This window comes from Archocentrus centrarchus, chromosome 3, assembly GCF_007364275.1.
Source record: "Archocentrus centrarchus isolate MPI-CPG fArcCen1 chromosome 3, fArcCen1, whole genome shotgun sequence".
Classification (NCBI taxonomy): domain Eukaryota; kingdom Metazoa; phylum Chordata; class Actinopteri; order Cichliformes; family Cichlidae; genus Archocentrus; species Archocentrus centrarchus.
In genome coordinates, this window is record NC_044348.1 from 20,561,177 (window position 1) to 20,577,852 (window position 16,676).

Genomic DNA, 16,676 nt, shown 5'->3' on the forward strand with positions numbered 1-16,676 from the left:
ACTATTGCTTAAACAGCCATGTTAAGGGACAAAAAAAAAAAAAAAAACACATTTGAAGTGAGAATGCAAAGCAATGAGGCACAAAAAGACAACAATACAAAAAAATTAGGATGCAAAGAGAAAAGGAGAAGTGGTGAGAGTGTAAGAGTGTATGCTGGTGTGTGCGTTTGTGTGTGATCAGCTGACATGTTTCAGCTAAGAGCTTTTGAGGTGCACTTCAGATGCCTGCAGGATGACGGGAGAAATGTGTGAAGTGTCTATTGTTGATATACTCTCTTGCGCTGCCCTCATCTTGTTGCCTCTTATCCAATCTGCCCTCTTTTTCTCTTCCACCTTCTCATGTTCACAGGTCAATCAACCCAAGAGCTAAAGTCTACAGCCTTCTGGCCCTACGCTATTATGTTGAGCTCATCAAATTTTCCGCATAAAAGACAAACGGTATGAGTGCGATCAAACCCATAATTACATAATGATTATGAAAGGATGAATGTGACGTTTTCTCAAAGCAATTTAGCAGCGGTGCTGCTGGTAAATTTACATTTTAAGTGGTTGCATTTCTTTCTTTCAAGTAGTCTGTGGCCCAGCAGCACATTGCCTGACAATCCTTAAGAAAACACTGATTATAAATCACATTTTCACTATGATGATTCATTACAATTGTAGGTCATTGTCTTGGGAGTAAAACTCCTTAATCACAATCTTTAAGCCTCTCTATAATTATGAAACATCCTCAGTGGTAAGTTAATGTTACTGCTGAGAGAGGGCAACTCCACGATGGGTTGGTCTTGGTTAAATTATGTCAGATTGTTTTACATATCACTCTTAGTTTGCAGCTGATTTTAAATGATCTTATCTTTTTGATTGTGTAGGACTCTTATCAATAGTCTCTGTGAAAACTATTCATAAACAGACCGTCTGTGAACTTATTCAAACCTGCACTTGTGTGTGTGTGTGTGTGCCTATTAGACTGTGCTTTAATACAAGCTTGAGGCTGTTACAGACAGTCTTTTAGATTATGATTCATAAGCACTCCACTCTCTAGACAGGTAAAACTCATTACCATCAGTCTGGTTCTTTGTAATGATTACATATTGCATAAAGACTGCAGATTCTCCACCACAGAGCTATAATATTACCACTGGGAGTCATTTAGTCTAAAGAAGTGTTGTTCAAAGACCGGTTCAGGACCAAAAGTGGACCTTGGATTTCCTTTTTTTTTTTTTTTTTAATGCTTTAATGACCCTGGTTTCCAGCCTGATGGTCTACACTGGGATAACCTTACTCAGCCAATGTGAACCCACATTTACGCAGTTTTGGTCCCCATGACAAACATGTGAGCACGTTTTCAATGAACACGGACCCAAGGTGTGGTAAATTTCTAATTTATGTCCAGAGCCGCAGAGGCTAAAGGGTTCCCTGGACTACACAGTTAACAGTAATTATCATCACCATGCTTTGGCTCCACATAATGATTACAGATAATGAAGGTAATGTGCTTAAGTGCAATAATAATTTTACAAGTGGGATAGTTACATTTGGGTCTTTCAGCACATATTCATAAACCACTGGTGATTAATATGATTTTACAGCATACAGGGAATTTTGCAGTAAGCTCTGCACCCTCTGGTGCAAAAACAAGCCATAAGGTTAAGGTATTTTCTCCAGCAGAGTTTTGCTGTTCAGTCATAAGTTATTTCTTAGGATAATGCATGCAAAATATAACACTTCTAAATCTATACCCTCATTTATTTTGAAAGATTTACGTTTCAGCAAGAGGGAAACAACCAGAGATCACCATGGAAAGAGAGTTTCCTCACAACAAGATGTTTTTGTTTGCCAGCCCTCCTCATAACAAGCAAAAACCAATACTTTCTGATCTCAGAACTGTATGTATACATGTATAAGCTGTAATGTATGTACATTTCAGTATGCAAACAGAATGTGTAAACTTTAGTAAAAGTATGTGTATCGTATCATATATCAGCATCATATCATTGATGAGTATAATAAACTGATATGCCCCGGGAACGCCTTACATAATCATGCACACACTCAAATACACAGAGAGCAGACCAGTTTAAATATTAATTGCAGCAACACATGGAGAAGCACAAAAGCACATGAGAATTTTCTTCTGCACATGCACATGCGTACACACAAAAACTGCCACACTAATGTTAATTGCAGCAGTGCATGCTTGGCCGAGCGTGTAAATCGGCAGAATTATTGATGAGGATTCTATTATGAAGTTAAATGCTAAGGGATGGATGAGGTATGAGGCTGGGCTTCTGTGATAATTAAAAGCCTGTGTCACAGGATCTGAACGCTGTTTATGCGGCATTTCCAAGCTGCCAAGAAATATGTCTGCCATCAGAGACTGTAAAGATATTTGTCTTATTTATGATTAAATTTATTGTTTTGCTGCCTTGTGGTCAATATAGTGTTTAAGTTTATTTGGTTTCCCATTAGCTGCCCCTGAGGTGAAAACTATTCCTCTTGGTCCACATAAACACAGAAGACTTCCACAGTTTATCTCCTCACTTTCCTAAATAACAAGAGATCTATTCTACTCGCTGCATAGCCAATAGTTTGCAAAGACAGTTCATTTGGTTTTTTGATATCACAAAGCTGAAATTGAGTAAATACTTAAATGCTTAAACACAGCCACTAGGGAAAATTCTTTTAAACTCTAAAACAAGCCATTAGAAAGTGACACCGACTGTGCATTTTAGTTGTCAGCATTCAAACAAATCATTGGTGTATTAGTAATAAATCACCTTGAAACTGACAAAGCTCGGGGCTTGCTTTTTTTTTGTCAGAGAACTGGCTGCCTTTATATCTCAAAAGTAGACATTCCTTCTGTCAGCATGCTGCAAACTCATGCAAAACAACCAAAATTAAGGTTATTTAAAACAGCATTCAAAAATTGACCTGATTACTTTAGACTTTTAAGGATGTTGTTATTTTGAATTTATAGTCTGTATTGTATTGCACTTTGCAGTTCCACCATATTTTATCATATATTATTTCAAGCTATACCTGCTCCACACTGGTTGTTGATTTTTTTTTAACTTGGCAATTCAATTTCTTTACTGACTTACAATCTTGCAGGCTGTTTCTAGTCTACCCATTTATGATTTCACTGGCTCTTCCTGGATTCTTGGCTGCACCTTCAGGGACAATGAATAAGACACAGTAGGAATGTTTCCAGATTGGGCTGAGCAACACCAACAATTTAGTGTCCAGTTTGGAAATTTAGATAGTTTAAAAAGGTTAAATGGGTAAAGGGTGCCACTGGAAGCAAGGGTGGCAGTCATCTCCATTCTCTTCTGCTTATCCTGTTCGGGGGGGGGGTATCCAGAGAAGCCCCCACACAAACACGGGGAGAACAAGCAAACTCCACACAGGGCCCAGGCCAAGGTTGATTCGAACCCAGACCTTCTTGGTGAAGCAATAGTGTTGACCACCATGCTACCGTACTGGCCCAAGTGGCAGTCAACAGAAAGTAAATCACTGTGTTGCATCAAGTTTTTTGCATTCTGTCATCTGACACCAGAAAGACACTCTGTTTGACACCGAAACTTACTTAACATTTAAAATAATTTTAAAAAAGCATGCACAAAATAGCAGAAACAAAATTTGTGTTTTGATATCTAGCCATGATATTGGTATGGGGATCTAAATAAAATACAAGAATAAGCTTGCTGAAGCTGCTACAGGAAAAAAGCAAAAAGGAAAGAATGAAAAAAGAAAAGGAGAGTGTGACACTAATTCCTGTCTCCTATTGAAAAATAGATGAAATTGCTTCTCCTGCCACATCAATAATGGCTGCATCCCCTGTGTCCTTGTATATATACAATATTTGTGTGTGAGCATGTAATTAAAAATGTGTGACCAAATGCGTTCCAATTTTAATTTTAAAATATCATCTAAATTACATGATCACAGTATCTATGGCACACAAAACCACAATGGTAAGCGGTATACTTACAGACGGCATTTTTGTGACTGGAATCTTTGCTGGGCATCATTTTCACCCCTCTGGACTTCAGCTCAATTGCTTTCTTCACTGCAGGGAGGAAATTAGTGATTATTCATTTAATTATAAATCACATTTTTTAAACTTTAATTGATTTATTTTGTTGTACAACACTAATTATTTTGGGGTTGTCATTTGGTGCACCTATGTGTGCAATCCAAGAAATGCTTCCCACCTCCCTCCTGCTCTAACAAATTTATAATTAGAACAGGAAACGGGAGAAGAGACTGAAGGAACAGAAAAGTGAGGACAAAGGGGAAAAGGAGGGCAGCAAAAGAGATGAGCAGCATTAAAATTTATTCAATCTATTTTATCCTAAGTGGCAGCACTGCTGAGAATAACAGGAAAATCTGTGCTACAGCTAAACTGCATTCCACTAAGCAACAGACATTGCACAAAAGGCACATCCCTCTCTCTCTTTTGCTCAAACACACAGACACAGGAAGTATTAGAAGCACCAATGGCAAGAGAAAAAAACAAGCTGAGGAAGAGAGACAGTGTAAAATCAAATGAAGACAAGTCAGGAAGTAAGATATGCAGGAAGACAGAGCAGTCTTGGATCACTGTGTTTTGTGTTGGGTGCAGCCAATTAAATCTGATCCATCACACAGAAACAGAAATTCACCTTAATATACTTATTAAGCCGCTCAACTGATAAGTTAGAAAAAGTCCACCTAGTCCAGTCAGCTGATTTAAGACCTTTATGTCTTATTAATGTTTTTTCTTGGTTACAGTATATAAATATACAGTATCAAAGAATACAATTGCCATGTCCAATCATGTTTGTAAATATATGTGTGGGTTAGTTTGTAAAAGTATCCAAAATTACATAACTCTCAGAAACACATTCATGCATACACATATACACGCAATTATATGTATAACAGAGCAGTAAATACGGGGAAGACGTACAGAGACATAAAGGTAAGAAAAGGTAGGTCTGAAAGAGTAATACCTTGATACTGAGCGCTGAATCCTTTTCTTCTATGATTGCTGTCTGAGGTGAAATGTATCCGAAGCCAGTTCTTATTTGATATCACTGGTGAGGGCAGAGTTGTACCAGTGAGCCTGGAAGTAAGCAAATAAAAACTTTATTAAGAACAAAACAAAAACCAAACAGGATTGATGCAGGCAGAGACAAAATTTAAGACCTACTGATATTCTAATATCCACAACTGTCTGCTCCTTACTGTATCATGCAATGCTAAGAACAGTGCAGTGCAACATCCCAAGGCAGATTCGAAAAAATAAGGTATGATATTACAAAACTCTACATGTTGCTACTGCAAAATCAAAAGTATCCACATCTATGCTTTAAAACAAAGAGCCCTTCTACAGTGAATGTCGCATTATTTTGTTGATATTCATATTTCTATGGTGGTAAATACAGTAAAATGCTAAATATTAAATAGAAGTTTACACCATCCTCAAGAAATAAATTATGTTTATCACAACAGTCTGTTATAGCAAGTGCAAAAAAGGACTTCACATATTTCAATCTGAGGTAGAAAAAAAATGCAAAATGCAGCTGTTGGAGGAAAGTGCTGTCTGTAATTACAAATTACCACATTACAGATTGCAGCATGATCAGCTACTGTGAAAAATTGCAAATATGTAAAATATCATGTAAAGCAGAGCACAGAGGTGTTGAATAACTACTGGATCTACATTATTTCATCTGAGGATCAAAACATGGAAATGTCCTAGTGTAAAGAGAACTTTCTAGTGAGTTCAAGGTATAATTTTTAAGTCCCTTTGATTTGTCCTCCATGGTACAAAGGCTGACTGTAATTTAAAGAGGTTTTTGCAAAAATGCAATTTGTTCCACTGGTTTGGAAATGCAGATGTGGGAAGTGAATGAGTGATATTATCCATTCCCATTATGATCGACCCTCACTGAAAGCATAATGTGTGCACTTAAACTGGTCACAGTACTGCTTCAGTGTCTAAGTGGCTTCCATTGAGGGAAATCCTTGCTGAAAAAAATGCTCTGCTCAAAAAAATTAAAAGAACACTTTTTAATCAGAGTATAGCATCAAGGCAGTTAAACTTCTGGGATATCAATCTGGCCAGCATTAGAGCCGCAACAATGAGACAACCCTAAAACAGGAATGGTTTTACAGGTGGAGGCCACTGACATTTTCCCCTCTTCATCTTTTCTGACAGCTTTTTCACTAGTATTGCATTTAGCTAGGGTCAGTGTCACTATTGGTAGCATGAGGCACTCTACAGAGGTTGCACAGGTAGTCCAAGTCCTCTGGGATGGCACATCAATACATGCCATTGCCAGAAGATTTGCTGTGTCTCCCAACACAGTCTCAAGAGCATGGAGTAGATTCCAGGAGACTGCAGTTATTGAGGTTTTTAACCCATCAGCAGGACTGGTATCTGCTCCTTTGTGCAAGACGGAACAAGATGAGCACTGCCAGAGCCCTACAGAATGTGGGTCATGGGTTCCTCCTGGTGAATGACAAAGCCTGGTCTCATGTGACAAGAGTACACGGGCAGGTCCTGGAGGATGAAGGAATTGAGACCACTGACTGGCCCCCATGCTCAATTGACCTAAATCTAATCGAGCACCTCTGGGAAATTATGTTTCAGTCTACCCAACTCTGCCAGTTGGCACCTCAGACTAGTCCAGGAGCTCAGCAATGTCTTGGTCCAGATCATCCCCCAGGGCATGATCTGTTGTCTCATGCTGATGTTGTCCAGCATGCATACAGTACAAGCACATGGGGGGCATACAAAGTACCAGGGTTATAATAGTTTTGGATTTTACATTATAGTTTAGTTTTAGTTAGTTTTTACTTTTTTTTCTCTAATTCAGTTAGTTTTAATTAGTTTTCAGAGTGGTTTTGCTCGTTTTTATTAGTTTTTATTTTTGGTTTCATGCTTAGTTTTAGTTAGTTTTAGTTAGTTTCAGTATTAGTTTTAGTATTTTCATACCTAATCAGGTGCAAGATTCAAGGCGCAAAAGTGACTATTGTGTAATGAAAACTTGACAAAAGATACAGTTTAAAGAAATATATTCAACAACCAGCTGTTCACAAGACATGCTAAATGTGTGTAATATTAAGGACACACATGAACATCAACAGGGAGAAACAAAGAAAAACATGAACTCCCAAACTCAATAAATTCTACAATAAACTCCACAATAAACTTCAGCATCAGTGCAGCAGATTAATAACGCCTACATGTGGTGTTAAACAAAAACAAACTCTTTGAAGGAGTCAAAGCTCAAATCCATCTGCATCCTGATGTTCTCACCACCTGAAGCTGCTTCTGTTTTGGAGCTAGCTTGGTTAGATGCTCGCTAATTAAACCTGCAGGGTCTTTGCGGCCTCTGTACACAACCTACAGAAGTTGCCGACCTCATGTCCGCATTTATGCTTGTGTAGCTGGATTGTGTGTGTTATTACCTTGTGGTCGTGTGCAGGTGTTTGTACTCAAAGAACCTCCATACGGGACTCTGCCGCTTTCTCGGCAGACCGCAGCAATTACTTTGCGGACCAGCGCGGTGAGCGCACGCACATGTGCACTCACACAGTTGTCCTGTGGCGCTCCCAGCTTAAACTCCGAGAGCGGAAACAATGATTTCATATCAATCCACAAGGCTTAAAATGAAAGTCAGTTTATCGATAATTTCAGTTAGTTTTAGTTAGTTTTGTAAACTCACAATTCAGTTTTAATTAGTTATCGTTTTTTCCTTTTAATTATAGTTTTTATTTATTTCAGTTAACGACAATGTTTTTTCAATTTCAGTTTTCGTTATTTCGTTCGTTTTCGTTAACTATAATAACCCTGCAAAGTACTGAGTACCATTTTGAGTTGCTGCAATGAAATAGTGGGAAAACAGACTAGCCTGCTGCATAATTTCTTCACATTGATTTTTTGGGTGTCACTGAATTCAGCCCTCTGTAGGTTGATAATTTTCATTTCCATCAAATGATCCTTTGTTCCTAACAAATTACCCAGTCCATATCAGTATAGATATATATACTGTATCATTTTTCCCCATTGAGATCTGAATATGTTTTCAAAGTGTTCATTTAATTATTTGAGATAGACAGACAGACAGACAGACAGACAGAGATAGATACTGTAGATAGATAGATAGATAGATAGATAGATAGATAGATAGATAGATAGATAGATAGATAGATAGATAGATAGATAGATAGAACACTGTTAACATCAAGTGTAAAAAATTCAGTGCAGTACAGAAATCAAAAAGAACACTACATAGAATGATGCCAATTGATCAAAATGCCTTGAGTTTGATGCTGTTTGTAAACTGTCAGTAAAAACACGAGGAATAAGAGTGGCAAATGACCCGTACAGCTCTGAGACAAACAAAACAACTGGAGTGAAATATATTTTTATCCAGAGCGTGTAACTTGCCATAAGCTAATGTTGGAACAGATGTTTTGTCAAATCCAGCTCCTCATACCTGGCAAAAATCACTAATTTCTTGTTGGTTTCTAGGAGGCTGTAAAGTTATAACCAAACAGAACCAGTGTTCCTTTAAAAGTTGTAAAGACTAAAACTAAAAATTCAACAGCCAATAAGGAAAAAAAAACTTAACTGAAAACTGAAAAACAAGAGCCATCCATTTTGTGAAGTTGACTAAATTAGACTATAAGGCACAGAGACTTTGGAAAAATGTGTATATTTCTGATTCCATAAGACCTCAGGTAGGGATACAACCAATTTACTGAAACTATCTATGTCTCCCACATAACAGTAAACTCCAAGCCCTGCAGGGAAAAGTTAAGTAAAAGAGTTGAATGAGATAGTAAAGCAGAAAAAAGAAGAAAGACCTTCACATATTTTTTAACCATCCCTACTAAGAGGATAAGTTGGTGCCCTATGGTAAGTCTTACATCAGATTTAGCTTCTGTCACATTTCTTTACCAACAGCAACCAACGCAGTGCTAACAGCAATAAAAGAAAATGTACAGGAAAATGATGCACTGAGACAAAAGAGGAAATGATGTAAGAAAGTGCCTGGAAGCCAAGATTCTATCAACCTCTCTAAAGCAACAAGCGCCACACTAACTGCCCTTTAATAATGCTGCAGGTACACTGAGTAGACTAGAGACAGAGTTACAAACACGGATAAAGAAAAGCACAGTAACAAAATATGAAGTGAGAAAAGAAAATTAGGAAAAAAGTAATTAGAGTGCTTCTTAGGGAACCTTGTTGAGACACTGAGTTCTTTCTCTGATTAGATTTGATACAATAGTCAATACAGCTGGATTATGTAAATGAATAAATAAATAAATAAAATAAAATCTGAGAAAAAAATGTGTAAAATAAGAGGATAAAATATGCCCTGCCAATATATCTGCCCCAAGGTGATATAACACTATAGTATAGTATAATACACAGTGAAAAGCTACTGTAATGTAGTGTGGCATGTCATCTCTCAGAGAATCAACAAGCAGTCTTTATCAGTGAACATGATATAAAAACTGGACTAAAAACAATGGTGCTTCCTACAAGCACCAATAAACCATCATATATAGGATTTTTATTGCAGTATTTGTTTTGTATTTCAAAATTTCAGTGAACCTTTACATTGGTTTCACAAGAGTGTGCCATTTTATCTCAACCCAACGAGGTAGAACATCTTCTTAGACAACCTGTCTGGTGTAAAAAAAAAAAAAAAAAAAGAAAAAAAAACAGATATAAGATGAAACAGCTTATAGTTACATAAGGATACAGTCCCAGACTGTGCTGTTTTGTCTTTAAATCAAGAACACAACAAAGAAACTTTTTTATATAAAATTCACTGAAGACCAAGTAAACAACACTACATTATAAATGTACCCACACATGTTACTAATATATTATATATCAGTACATTACATGACTGTATTAATGTGTAATGTAATTAATGTATTTAATATATTACTATCTTAAGTAGAGGAAAGAAAAGAATATTTGTAGTCCGTCAATAGTTTAAGTAATTAGGTGCTAGCATGCTTCCTCTAAAAATGGTAAATTATTTTGTTATATTGTTACTAATGGACTGCCGTGTAAGAAGCAAAGGTGGGGAGTAATGATGCAGAATGACTTTGTTACTGTACTTAAGCAGAATTTTTGGGTATACTTGAGTATGTATTTTTTTGAGAACCTTTTGCTTTTACTCCCTATTTTTTAACCTATATGGAGGGAACAATAATGCATAAAAGTCAATCTTATTTGTGTATCCATCACCAGTGCTTATTGCGCACAATGAAATGAAAGAGGCAAAAACATGTGCATTATTTATAACACTATACTCAGGGACTGGTACAGCGTTCATGGTGCAGATGTCCATAAGTTGTAGGTGCAGTACTTCAGCATCTAGTTAGCAGTATATAAGAGGAGCAAGCATCACAGTGGACATATCATGCTTTTAAATCCTTTCTTTTCATATGTAAATCATTCACTTGTGGTCTATATAAAGTAGAACTGTAGTGCTTTGGTCAGAATTCCTCGTTATTGTAGCTCCACAGATTCCTCTTTTACAACCGTTCTGAGGCGCGTCTTAGAGCAGCTCGTTTTGGTGCGGTCTTTTTAAATGTGAATGAGACATTTCATGCCCTGCCCCCCTCCAGGTCGCAAAGCATTCCACTCCACCCCGTTCGGCCATTTTTGTAGTTTGATAGCAGCGATAAGATTATCTACTGGCAGAGAAACTATTTATCTCCAAGTTTATTAAAGATGTCAACAACGGAAGACTTGTCCATCCAGCCTTATGTGTTCGAGCCAGAGTCTGACCCAGAGCAGGAGAATGAAGATGACGAACCTGCAGAACCACGTCTTCAAACCTTTCCATTCATACCAACTACCTACAATATGGAGCATAGTTTAACTGTAGTGTCCATGCATTGGAAACTACTACTCATACTCGCTGTACACAATTAAAGATGCGCAATAATTTGATGACGTATATCTTATTTAGACTATGAGAATGAATTTAAATTTTCTGCACTCCTAGACACTCAAAGTACACAAAAAAAAATTATTTAAGGGCTAAAAAAGTGGATTTTGCATGATATATCCCCTTTAAGGGAATAATGTTCAGCAAACACACACTGTTTCTGTGCAGTTTGTCACAAACTGTGTCTGCTAGCTAAAGGTACAGATGCTGTATTTCCCAGGGAGAGAAAAGAATGTGAGATAACTTCACTCAGAGATGTCAGACATGACAGGAGAAGAAGAGAGATTATTTTTAAAGGTAAGGACTGCTCAGTGACATTTGATAGACTGGAAATTTAGAGCTTACATGTAATGTCTTCAGTCATTTTAGAATGTTTTGAACAGATATTGGATCTATACGTGATGTGTTGCTCAATTATATTTTTGTGAAATGTCCTGCAAAACACACTGAAGTATACTAAATTTTTGTATACTTCAGTATGAAAATACTAGGCAGTTTAGCGCAGTCTGTACTGGTTAGTTTGTACTGTGGTGAAGTTTACAGTGATACACGATGTTTGACTGGTATAAAGGAGCTGTGGTGTTCATGGTCAATGTTTGGTTATATCGAGGGTAGCGGACATCAAATTAAATTTAATCAGTTGGCTAAATCCACAGTGAGCAGCAGCACAGCTCAGCTCATTACAGTTTGCACAGAAAAATCTACTGGAGCTCACAACAGAAATCATTTCTAAGTGTTTCTTTTCCCCACGCTGGACCACTATAACCAATCTTAGGGTTCACACATCTGCTGAATCCTACTTTGACCCCTGGCAAGACTCATTTTGCTATTTTGGTGTGGAGGCAAAATCATATCACACATCATGTATTTTTTTATTCTCTTTGTTTTTCTCTGCTTCTGTTGTATATACTGAAATAGATGTTCAAGCTGAAGAAATTCACCAGAATTAGAATTTCATTTGAATTCAAATGTGTATTCCCATGTATTAATATTACTTTAATATGATATTAATGTGACATGTGGTTAGATTGGCAAAAAAATAGCTGGTAGAAACGTCCTTCAAAGAGCTGCTTTTTACTTTTATACATATTGACATGATAGTATTGCAGATTTGTCAGCTGCACATCCATGATGTGAATCACATGTTCCATCACATTCTAAAGCTGCTCTATTGGATTGTGATTTGGTGAATGTGGAGGCCATTTGAGTAAAGTGAACTCATTGTCATGTTCAATAAACCAGCTTGAGGTGATTCGAGCACTGGCATGGTGTGTTATCCTCCTGGAAGCAGTCATAAAGGGATGAACATGGTCAGCAACAATACTCAGGTTGGCTGTGGCATTTAAACAATGCTCAATTGATACTAACAAGCACAAGGTGTATCAAAACACACTATTACACCCCTAGAAGCAGCATGAACTGTTGATTCAAGGCAGGATGGATCCATGCTTTCATGTTGTTTACACCAAACTCTGATCCTATCATCCGAATGTTGCAGCAAAAATCTGGACTTATCAGACCAGGCAACATTTTTCCAATCTTTAGTTGTCCAGTTTTGGTAAGCCCCTGCTTAATGTCTTGTTTATAGATGACAGGAGGTGTGTGGTATTCTGCTGCCTCAGTTCAGCATGTTGTGGATTCAGAGATGCTATTGTGCATACACTGGTTGTAAGAAGTGGTTATTTGAGTTACTGTTGCCTTCCTATCAACTCAAAGCACTCTGTCCATTCTTCTCTGACTTCTGGCATCAACAAGGCATTTTCACCCTGTGACGACACACTCCACCAGGCACCTTTGAGCCTGTTTGTAGGCATTGGAAATGAGCCACACCAGTCCTCCAATCTGTGATACTGGCAACACCTGGGCCCAGTGTGCTAGTGCTCTATGAAAGCCCTCAGAGCTCAGTTGCTGTGGGGCTCTCTTCTCTTAGACACCTTCTTGGATTTTGGTTGTACTTTAGTTTGGTTTTCTGCACCAAACAAAATTGCATACATCATTTCTTCACCTAAGGACTCATTTACACAATTGATTATGCTGGTGACACACACCATAGTAAGTTTAATTTTGTTTGTTTTTTGTTTTTTTTTTTGGTTGTTTCCTTCATTTAAAATTGTTTTAATTGGCATTTGTATGCATCTCTCTTTTTGTCATAACCTGGTTTGTGACAACCCAAAGAACAGCTGTTCACTGGATAATTTCTTTTTCAGACCATTCTCTGTAAACCATAGAGATGGTTGTGTGAGAAAATTCCAGTAAATCAGCAGTTTCTGAAATACTCAGACCAGCTCATCTGGCACCAGCAACCTTGCCACTTTCAAAGTCGCTTAAACCACCTTTCTTCCTCATTCTGATGCTCAGTTTGAAATTCAGCAGGCTGTCTTGACAATGTCTACATACGCAAACACATTGAATTGCTTCCATGGGTCACCTACACATTACACCTACAGGAAGTGCATGGCCAGAGGATGTCTGGAATTCTGCAGTTATTGAGTCAGCAGAGCAGAGATGATTTTTCTGCTTATATACACCTATGATAATGATTTAAAATGATTTAAAGATAAAGAGATGTGGCCCAATACTTTAGTCCATTAGCGCTTAGTACTTAAGAAACTGAATTTGTATGTGTTGACATTTGAGAAATGTAAGTATGCTGAATTAGCCTTTAAGACCTAAAAGTTGTAATTAATAGGTTCTCATGCAGTGCATTCTTTATCCTGATTATGAGAAATGATTTTTCAAAATTATTAAATTCCATTAGAGTATTGGGCCAGGAATTTGGATGGTAACAATGAACCCAGACACAAGAAGACCTACATGGACGGGATTAAACAATTACAAATTTGTTTATCTGATACTGTGGTTAACTTAATACAGTGTAATAAATTCTTATATGTGCTGGAAATAAAGAAAGGTGAGGAAAATATTAAAAATGGATAGAAAAAAGAAAAAAGTGTATGATATACTGCCTCTCTTCCATTATTCATGTGTACTGGCATCCTGTCTGACATTGGAATGAGGGAGAGACAAGAGGTCAGAGAGGAGACAGAACAAGGTATGAGAGAGATAAGCATGAACTAAAAATAATGGTAGAAAAGAAGAAGCAAATGAGAAGAGAGGTTCTTTTAAAGCTTAAAAGAAGATATGCACGCTTGACGAAAAAGGAAACAGGCTCCACCACAGCAATTAAGTGAAGAAGGAGAGAAGAGTAGAAGCATGAAGGATAGGTTGGACAGGAGAAGGTTTTCATAGATGAATAAATACAAGAGAAAGACGACTTAAAAGAAGGACACAAGCAAAGGAGAAATAATCCTGAGGAAAAGCAGAGGAAGGAGAACACTGAAGAGGAGGTGAGAGTGAGAAATTTATTTAAACGAACAGGAATAGAAGGATGAGATTAGTCACTCTGAGAGGTCAAAGTGATAAAGGGAGAGAGAAAGAGTCAAGCCTAAATGAGGCTGGGCAATACTAATACCAGACTGCAAAGAATAGAGATAAATGAGAAAGAACGTGAACCTGGAAGGGCAGCCACATTAGTGAGGGGGGGGGAAAGGGGAGGAAAGAACAAAAATTAAATAAAATATTCACAAACGAATAGAACAGAAAAAAACAAATAAAACAAACTTGTGAGGGTAAAACAAAAAAGAAAGTGTGAGGGAAGGAATGTTTAAAACAGGGAAGATGAAAATACTGGCGAGAGGAAAAGAGAAAAAGAGATGTTTGACAGACCTATAAGGAGAAGAGAACAGAAGAACAGAGAGCACGTCAAGCAACAGAGAGGAGATGGGCAAGTAAGCCAAGACCAGGTGAGAGCTATTTGTGCTCATATTCTAGCATTTCTCTATTGTTAGGACCACTAGCTTTCTTTGTGATACACAAACACAAATACAGACAGATAACTTTATACTACTTGGGCACCATTATTTTGGCCCCTACTCTTCTGTCTGCTTGAATAACTGGAGATACATTATTTCAGCCTCACTGCACTGTTGCACTTATTGCAAATCGCTGTGGATGTGAGCATCTGTAAAATGACAAAAAAACAGTAAAAATAAATTATTGGATACAAGTGAGAAAAGGTAAAGCACATTATCCACAACAGATAGCTGTTTATTTCCAGTGCTTAGTGCAAAACCTGGGTACACTGCTACTTTTAATCTCACACCCACCCTTTTTTACACAGACACACACACACCGACAGTCCCACAGCCAGTAAACATAATTTAAAATGTAAATGTAATAACAGGACAAGTGAGGTGTCGCAAAGTGGAGAAAAAGAGAGTAAGAGAGGACTGGCAGTTACACGAAGGGGAACCGGGGGGGGGGGGGGGGGGGGGGGGGGGGGGGGGGGGGCAAAGATGAGGAGAAAAAGAGGAACCAGCAGTGGAGGATCAGAAAGCAGGAGATCTAAACGGAGGAGTGAAATGAGATGTAACAGAGGGACATAAGAGCAGTGCAAATGGGAAGAAATACAACATTTGGAGAAAAAGTCTGAGCCTCTTTCTTTGGCAGTTGCTGAACGTGTCATGGAAAAGCTCTGAGGATGGACAAGGTTTATCCAAAGATGCTGCAGGCCTGTTGTGGTGCTCTTTGAATTTCCAGATAAGTACAGAAGCCAGAGGGGGAGTTCAAATGATCAAGGACTCACACACCTAAACATTACTATGATCAACTTCCAAGGTCAGGGTGCCATAAAAAAATCTGAATGTTGAATGTCATGTTAATAAGGAGCAGTATGGGCTCTGTCTCAGTCATTGCAGTTATCTTTTAGAGCTTTGTGTCATAGCTATAGCTGCACCCTATTTTTTTTTTCTTTATCAGAGTTGCTATGGAAGTACAGAGGTTTTACAGCCATTAACTTAAGTAATCAGCAGAACAAACACTACTTGTTCAAAACCCTCAACTATCATAGTGATGATACAGCCAATTCTTTTCAGTATTGGTAAGCACATGAAAATCAGTGGCCTATAGGGAACAAAATATGATTACATGTTCTTGGAAACATTACACATGAACTTACAGTATGCACTTGCAGCAACGTAAGGATCCATTCAGTTAAAGAAAAGTACATCACTAGCATTAATACACTGAAAGAAAGACAGAAGATGAGCGTTGGACAAAAGGAGCACAGGAAACGAGGGAAATGAAAGAATAGCCAGAGTGAGTGCTAGGAGTGCAGAGAATCGAAGGAAAAAATAAAGGCAAGAGTGAGAAATAAAGAAGGAAGACAAGAGTGAAGGGTGGCAGTAATGGTGCAGAAAGGAAAAGAGGGGTTAAGAGGTGGGAAGACCTGCAATAACCATTCATTAAAATGATCAACAGGGCTCATTTTTATGTAATTGGAGATAGAAATTCCATTCAAATCTGAAGGTAACAGTAGTTACACTATAATAGATAACAGTCTAGATTTCATAAAAACACTGAGCTGGGTATGCAGCTGGTTAGTCAGTGGCTGGTAAAAGAAGAGTAGCAATAGAAATCCAAGTAATGAAAACAGCACAAACTAAATATAGAATCAAAATGTTAATGATACTTAAATATATCATCGGTATTTAAGTATCACCAGCTGCATGGATACCTTATGCATGGATGACTTATCTTATCCAAAGGCTATGTGACCTATGTGGTTATGTAACCAAATGTCCAATTTTCCAGTATTCTTAAACAATAATGCTAAACACTAAGATTCCCCCAATAGGACTGGAA

At 37.7% G+C, this 16,676-nt stretch overlaps 1 protein-coding gene across 1 annotated transcript in view; it reads right to left on the reverse strand.

The window, feature by feature from the left end:
- The window catches only part of LOC115773049 (CUB and sushi domain-containing protein 1), a 454,304-nt gene that overhangs the window by 185,652 nt on the left and 251,976 nt on the right, over nt 1-16,676 (reverse strand). Inside the window, exons 6-7 of the mRNA XM_030719557.1 lie at nt 4,995-5,107; nt 3,992-4,069 (exon numbers count right to left, since the gene is read on the reverse strand). Coding sequence (XP_030575417.1) covers nt 3,992-4,069; nt 4,995-5,107 — 191 coding nt within the window. The remainder of the gene's footprint in view (nt 1-3,991; nt 4,070-4,994; nt 5,108-16,676) is intronic.